Here is a 7,615-nt window from a genome sequence, read left to right on the forward strand (position 1 = left end):
GTCTCTTCCTTCCAGTAGTGCTGTGTGTATCTTTCTGCAGAACAGAAACAGTCCCTGGAGTCACGAAGGTACACTCGGTGTTTAAAAGAGGCAGGGTGGTTTTGGGGGTTCAGTGTGTCTTCGGGGTGTTAAAGAGAGGGGAGCAGTGTGGGGTTCGGTGTGTTGTCGGGGTGTTAAAGAGAGGGGAGCAGTGTGGGGTTCGGTGTGTTTTCGGGGTGTTAAAAAGAGGGGAGCAGTGTGGGGTTCAGTGTGCTGTCAGGGTGTTAAAGAGAGGGGAGCAGTGTGGGGTTCAGTGTGCTGTCAGGGTGTTAAAGAGAGGGGAGCAGTGTGGGGTTCAGTGTGCTGTCGGGGTGTTAAAGAGAGGGGAGCAGTGTGGGGTTCAGTGTGCTGTCGGGGTGTTAAAGAGAGGGGAGCAGTGTGGGGTTCAGTGTGTTGTCGGGGTGTTAAAGAGAGGGGAGCAGGTCTGTGGGGTTCAGTGTGCTGTCAGGGTGTTAAAGAGAGGGGAGCACTGTGGGGTTCAGTGTGCTGTCGGGGTGTTAAAGAGAGGGGAGCAGTGTGGGGTTCAGTGTGCTGTCGGGGTGTTAAAGAGAGGGGAGCAGTGTGGGGTTCAGTGTGCTGTCGGGGTGTTAAAGAGAGGGGAGCAGTGTGGGGTTCAGTGTGCTGTCGGGGTGTTAAAGAGAGGGGAGCAGTGTGGGGTTCAGTGTGCTGTCGGGGTGTTAAAGAGAGGGGAGCAGGTCAGTGGGGTTCAGTGTGCTGTGCCTGCTCTCTAAAACATTACACTCCATTATATTATACTGTGATTCACACAAGATCCTCTGCCAACCTGAGGAGTGAATTAAACAATGAACTAGTCACATGTTCTGAGCCATACACGGGTGAAGCTTTTCTTAAGGTCTTTTCCAGGTGATTATACAGGATGTGCAGTTACCAACAAGTCACCCCAGAGCCGGGTCCCAAGCATTACCATTACACAGCTAATTAAATAATGAACCAGCGGCCGTCCTGGGAATGTAGCTGAACTCCAGGGGGCTCGAGCACCAGAGGACAGCAGGCTTGGTTGCCAAGCGGTGGAAAGCGACGGCTTCTTTAATGTGTGATTTCATGACAGCGTTGGTAAAGCGGGGAAACAAAAAGTCCGGGGTACCCAGCTCTGACCCTGGGGTCTCCTGTGTCCTCCGGTTTTCACTCTCAGCCCCGTTAGTGAGACTGCAGTTTTTTCCGTTCAAGGCGAGTTTTAAAGTTTGCTTTCAGCTGAAGAAACAGGGCGCCTTAATCCTGGTCCTGGAGGGTCGGCGTGTCTGCAAGTTTTCTAGGTCTCTTCAAAGCAGCAGCAGCAGCAGCACGGGAAGAGCTGGCAGGAGCAGCTGAACCAGTCCAGTGAGCACTGTCAAAACAATAACAAGGAACGGGCTTCTAATCGGCATCACCCCTGTGCCAAATATTGAGTGCTATTCTTATCAAGTAGCAGTCCAAAAAAAAAAAGCAAAGCTGACACCAATTTTGAACGAAAAAATAACATGTTTAACGGAGACCAGCATGACGCACACTCCACACTTTGCAGAGCACACACTGCCGTCACACTTCCGGATACAGACTGCTCACCAACATCACATGACGAGGGAACCCCCTCCCTTCCCCGCCGCTCACCTATTCACGCTCCGACCGAGGGGGGCGGGGCTGGAGCTGGTCGAAGCCTTCGCGGGCGCCGCCATTTGCTCTTTCCCTCTTTCGTCCAGGCACCTCAGGAGGAGCGCCGGGTAAGTGCGGCTTGCCTCTGGCTTATGGGCGACTTTTTAAAACCGAATGGCCACCCTGCTCAGGCAAAACGGCAATAGCTGTGATTTCTTTCCTGCGTGGAGCCGCAGGCGAGCCGTGGTGGGGTGGGTGAGCGCCATGGTGCTGGGTGGTGGTAGGGGGGGACGCGTGTGTAGTGCCGGGGGGCGACGCAGCCATGGATGGAGTTCGTGTTTGTATCGGGGAGCGGAGCCAGGCGGTCCAGATATAGCCGCAGCGCTTCGGCGTCCACTTTCTGGGCGTGCTGTGGCCAAAAATGTCTGGGACTGGGTGGGGGAGGTGTTGTAATGAGCGAGGTGCCGTAGTTCTGTGTTTCCGGGGTTTCTCCGGGACAGAGGCACTAACTCCGGAGACACTCTGCCCCCCCCATCCTCCTCCTCATCATCATCTTCCTCTTATCCTCAAACAACCCGGAGCGCACCTCCAGTCAGCCGCCATCGTGACCCGGCATGACCGGCCCATGTCCTCCATCCTCAACGGCGCGACCCCACACTTGTCCGGCAGTCATCGCCAGACAGGGGTAGCCTGACGGGTGACTCGGACCCGTGTTTGGAGCTAACTGCTGTACCTTAGGGTCGAATAATTCTGTTTCATTTGGGAGCTGACATTTTAAAGATTGACTGCCCGCTGCTCTAAGCCCTGCATCGTTAGTACTTGTAAGCGAATACTGCGTTTTCCTCCCTGACCGCCTTCAGTAATACCGGAGTGAGTAACACTGGCGCAGATGAGACGTTCTTGTGCACTTGACTGAACTGACACTGATGGACTGTCGTGCGCATTCATGTCTGTTCATTACTGGGCTCTGTTATATATTAATGTTTTTCACAGTTCTTTCAATGTGCCTGATTGTTAACTAATGTCACAGAGAATTGTCCTGTAGTGTCCAGTCAGTGTGTCTGGACTGTATTAACCCCTCTCTCTCAGTGCAGTGTTAATGTGCTGGAGTGTCCAGTCAGTGTGTCTGGACTGTATTAACCCCTCTCTCTCAGTGCAGTGTTAATGTACTGGAGTGTCCAGTCAGTGTGTCTGGACTGTATTAACCCCTCTCTCTCAGTGCAGTGTTAATGTCCTGTAGTGTCCAGTCAGTGTGTCTGTGCTGTATTAACCCCTCTCTCTCAGTGCAGTGTTAATGTCCTGGAGTGTCCAGTCAGTGTGTCTGGACTGTATTAACCCCTCTTTCTCTTTCTCTCAGTACTGTGTCTTGCTGTCCAGTCAGTCATGGCCGAAGGAGAACCTCAGGTCCAGTTCAAGGTGAGTGCGCTCTCTCTGGTGTTCAGTCTGATCACCTGCAGGCTCATGTACTGTATACAGAGGACACAGGGTGTATACAGAGGCCTGTGACAGACTTTGGGCTGGGTTTGTAGTGCAGGATGTGGCTGAACCCTCATGTCTTCCACCTGCTATTCTGCGGAGCAGGTCTGCTAGGCAGGGGGCGGTGTGTGTCCTACAGGAGGGGACCCACCTGGCTGAGCAGCGCTCTGTCCTTGGTGCGCAGCGGGAGTGGCAGTGTGCTTGTGCCACACGTCCAGCTGTGGTCTGATCCTGCAGCAGGAGCCCCTGGAGCATCTCGCTCCCTCCCGTCCAGTTCAGAGTCAAAGGGCTTGGCTGGCCTGACCAAGGAGTTACAGTGTGGCCTACACACAAACCGTCAACACAGCGTTTACAACAAGTAGTACAGTCATTCCGAGGAGCTGAGCTTTTACAATTCATATTTTCTTTCCCCTTCTCTCTCTCTCTCACCCCCCTCAGCTGGTGTTGGTAGGAGATGGAGGAACAGGAAAGACCACATTTGTGAAGAGACACCTGACAGGAGAGTTTGAGAAGAAATATGTCGGTAATCCCTGACGTGTTGCTAATGTACTGTAGTGTCCACTCAGTGTGTCTGGACTGTATTAACCCCTCTCTCTCAGTGCAGTGTTAATGTCCTGTAGTGTCCAGTCAGTGTGTCTGGACTGTATTAACCCCTCTCTCTCAGTGCAGTGTTAATGTCCTGTAGTGTCCAGTCAGTGTGTCTGTACTGTATTAACCCCTCTCTCTCAGTGCAGTGTTAATGTACTGGAGTGTCCAGTCAGTGTGTCTGGACTGTATTAACCCCTCTCTCTCTGTCTCTTTCTCTCAGCCACTCTGGGTGTTGAGGTTCACCCCCTGGTCTTCCACACTAACAGGGGTGCCATCAAATTTAATGTATGGGACACAGCGGGCCAGGAGAAGTTCGGTGGCCTCAGAGACGGCTACTATATCCAAGGTACCTTGTCTGTCCACCTCTGGCCTGTATTCCAGTTTTAACCCACCTACACAGAAGTCTTATTGAGGGTCTATTGGGTGTCATGCCCCTTTCTGTACAATGTGAGTCTGTGGATTGTGATGCTAGTAACTGCAGTGCACCATGACTTGCATATGTCTCAGTGCTACTGTAAAACATGTTTGGGCAGAGCTCTTTCTCTCTGCAGTTATAATGTACTGTAGTGTCCAGTCTCTCTGTACTCTCTCTCGCAGCTCAGTGTGCCATCATCATGTTTGACGTGACCTCTCGGGTGACCTATAAGAACGTCCCTAACTGGCACCGGGACCTGGTGCGTGTGTGTGAGAACATCCCCATCGTGCTCTGCGGGAATAAGGTGGACATCAAGGACAGGAAGGTCAAAGCCAAGAGCATCGTTTTCCACCGCAAGAAGAACCTGCAGGTAACCCTGACTGGGCAGTCTGCCCGCTCTGGCCGCTGTCCGTCCAGTCCGAGAATCTCATCCAGTGGCTACTGAAGGATACCAGGATATCCGCTTCGCCAGCCCGATCCACACTCCCACCACCCTTAGTGTAAAGAAGTGCCTCTAGTTCCCGGTTTTAACTGCAAATCCATGCGGTTTCCACTTGTGTGATGTGGTTTGTGCTCCAATGTTGACTGTGAAGGAGTACGCAGGCTTGACTTCTTTTCAAGTAACATCAGCGGGAGGGGATGTAATTCAACAGAGGCTCCGCTTTCAGTCGTGCGGCTTGTGAGGGCTGAGCCCATGAAAGCCCTCAGTGGACCGGAGACTGCAGGGAGAGGCGTCTGGGCTCGGCACACCTCTTCAGCACAACCCCACACCGTGACGCCCCAACTCTAATTTACACCCAGGGGCAAATGTGGCATTCCTAATGCTTCAACAGTAACCTAATAATGGACTAATTCCCATCATGTCTCTATGTGCAACCATTAGAGGCCTTATCAGCTGTCTAGGGCGGGTCAGCTGTCACTGCAGTCCTAAGTACAGCGCTGGAAGAAGAGCCGGCCAGTGTGACCCCCCGTAATGAGCCACGTAGCCCCCTGTGTAGCAGGACTGGGCTGCCAAGTGCTGTATTAACCCTAGGGAGCAATGCTCAGATCAGGGACTGAACCACGGCTTCAGAACGGCTGTATGAACCCCCACATCCTCTCTCTCTTTCAGTACTATGACATCTCTGCAAAGAGTAACTACAATTTCGAGAAGCCCTTCCTCTGGCTGGCCCGGAAGCTGATCGGTGACCCCAATCTGGAGTTTGTTGCCATGCCAGCTCTGGCCCCCCCTGAGGTCTCCATGGACCCCTCTCTGGCAGCGCAGTACGAGCACGACCTCAAGGTACAGGCCGGACCAGCAACTCTATTGCCGGGCGCTTTCTTAGAGAGACACTTAACTGTGTTAACACAGCACACAACATTGTGCGCTCCTCCAGTGACACTGCTTGCTGCTCACTCTGCTGTGGGCACTGTGGGGCTCACAGTGTTGTCAGTGAGAGCTGTGTCACTCCTCCAGTCACTGCTCACTCTGCTGTGGGCACTATGGGGCTCACAGTGTTGTCACTGAGAGCTGCGTCACTCCTCCAATCACAGCTCACTCTGCTGTGGACACTGTGGGACTCAGCTCTCAGGTTAGTGTCGGATGTCACTCACTGTGTTCCCCTTAATGGCTGGGCTTCTTTTCAGTTGGTGTGTGATGCCAGACTGTGAGCTCAGCACTGCTTTGCCTGTGTACCAATATAGCCTTTCCAGAGCGAGTGATGGCCTGGAGTCCAGGCAGCCATGTTGGGCAGGTGTTTGCCAACATGCACACTGTGGTCAGATTTAAGTCACCCCCCTACTTCTCCCGCTTAGTGACTTAATTCCCAAAACAAGGCTCAGTCTGTCGGTGATGGTTCCAGCTGTGGAAAGAGTTTGATCTGTAGGTGCCTGTGTTTGAGAAAAGAGATTTTAAGTCCGTCTTTCCTAAGGACAGAACCTTATTTCCTGTGTCGTTATGAGCCTGGTCATGTTGTCCCTTTGCTGTCGCGGGCCACGAAACGTTTGGTTGGTGAAAGGCGGTATGAACCCTCTGGGACGCCAGAGCCCTGGGGATGGGAATCGGAAATCAGCTCCCGTTGCTCCGCAGTTTGATCCATTCCGAGTTTTAATGCTGACACCTGCTGGCTTTTGTACACACTGCATTGGTGAAATAGGGCGATGGAATAATATTTCCTGTTCATGCAGAATTGCTCATATTAATGTGAGATACCCATCAGTGCTAAACTTGACATGCAGTACAGCATGAAGCAGTTATGCCCTGGGTCCACTAGGTGTCAGCACTTGTTCACTGTGACCTGCAGGTTTCCCACTGTGCATGCAAAGCGCTGGGGGTACTCGTTCTCACTGGACTGTGACGCGCGTTTATTGTATCCTCTTAGGTGGCATCGGAAACAGCACTACCAGATGAGGAGGATGACCTCTAACCTGTGACCTTTGACCTCTCCGGAGGAAGCAGGAGATGTCTGGGAGTCACAGTGCTCTGGCTGCACTATTACCTTTACTGTAAAACCCAGTCTCAGATTATTTTGATTTTTTTTTTTACTTTTTTCATCTTGAAGAATGCAAGTTTGTTGAGAGAGTGCAGACAAGCAGTATGGTACAGGACAAACAGTGCTGTACAGACAATACAGTAAAGACAAATACTTCACAGGCTGTCGTGCTGGCAGCAGATTGCACCCGGAGGAAGAGTGCGGATGCTGGGAGATACCGAAAAATGTTTAAAATATGGATGCACTTATTTGAAAAAAGTTTGAATAAAACCTGTCTAAATTTAAGTTCCTGAATGTTTTCTGGTTTCTTCTGTCTAGCTAGATGAGTGTGGGTGAGTGTTAGATATCTGAAATAATTTGACTTCCTGTTGGTTTTGGAGGTTCCCACTCCCAAGACTGTAGTAGTTCTGGCGGATCAGTAAGTATTTCTGTATCCTCTGGACCGTGATGCCCAGCCAGTGTCCTAGTATGGTGACCAGAGATACTGCGTTGTGGGGTGCTGTTTCTTCACTTTAATGTTAGATTGACTGGTCATTACAGACCCTGGACACTGTCAGTGAGAGTAGGGGTGTTGACCCCAGTGTCCTGACTGCTGGTCATTACAGACCCAGGACACTGTCAGTGAGAGTAGGGGTGTTGACCTCTGTGTCCTGACTGCTGGTCATTACAGACCCAGGACACTGTCAGTGAGAGTAGGGGTGTTGACCCCAGTGTCCTGACTGCTGGTCATTACAGACCCAGGACACTGTCAGTGAGAGTAGGGGTGTTGACCCCAGTGTCCTGACTGCTAATCATTACAGACCCAGGACACTGTCAGTGAGAGTAGGGGTGTTGACCCCAGTGTCCTGACTGCTGGTCATTACAGACCCAGGACACCGTCAGTGAGAGTAGGGTGCTGACCCCAGTGTCCTGACTGCTGGTCATTACAGACCCAGGACACTGTCAGTGAGAGTAGGGGTGTTGACCCCAGTGTCCTGACTGCTAATCATTACAGACCCAGGACACTGTCAGTGAGAGTAGGGGTGTTGACCCCAGT

The 7,615-nt window shown here is 52.0% G+C and overlaps 1 protein-coding gene across 1 annotated transcript; it reads left to right on the forward strand.

The window, feature by feature from the left end:
• The first annotated feature begins 1,673 nt into the window (after positions 1 to 1,673).
• ran (RAN, member RAS oncogene family) lies at positions 1,674 to 6,864 on the forward strand. Its single transcript, XM_088919445.1, has 7 exons — positions 1,674 to 1,757; positions 2,987 to 3,045; positions 3,544 to 3,628; positions 3,914 to 4,039; positions 4,291 to 4,478; positions 5,220 to 5,390; positions 6,469 to 6,864. Exons 2-7 carry the CDS (start codon positions 3,013 to 3,015, stop codon positions 6,511 to 6,513), a joined length of 648 nt encoding a protein of 215 aa, XP_088775571.1. The 5' UTR covers positions 1,674 to 1,757; positions 2,987 to 3,012; the 3' UTR covers positions 6,514 to 6,864.
• Positions 6,865 to 7,615: the final 751 nt, after the last annotated feature.

Source organism: Atractosteus spatula, chromosome 6 (genome assembly GCF_055471065.1).
Source record: "Atractosteus spatula isolate fAtrSpa1 chromosome 6, fAtrSpa1.hap1, whole genome shotgun sequence".
Lineage (NCBI taxonomy): Eukaryota > Metazoa > Chordata > Actinopteri > Semionotiformes > Lepisosteidae > Atractosteus > Atractosteus spatula.

Coding starts and splice junctions, on each gene's coding strand:
- ran (XM_088919445.1), top strand. CDS start 3,013: ATGGCCGAAGGAGAACCTCAGGTCCAGTTCAAG. Junction 4,040..4,290: donor AGACGGCTACTATATCCAAG/GTACCTTGTCTG, acceptor TCTCTCTCGCAG/CTCAGTGTGCCATCATCATG. Junction 5,391..6,468: donor AGTACGAGCACGACCTCAAG/GTACAGGCCGGA, acceptor GTATCCTCTTAG/GTGGCATCGGAAACAGCACT.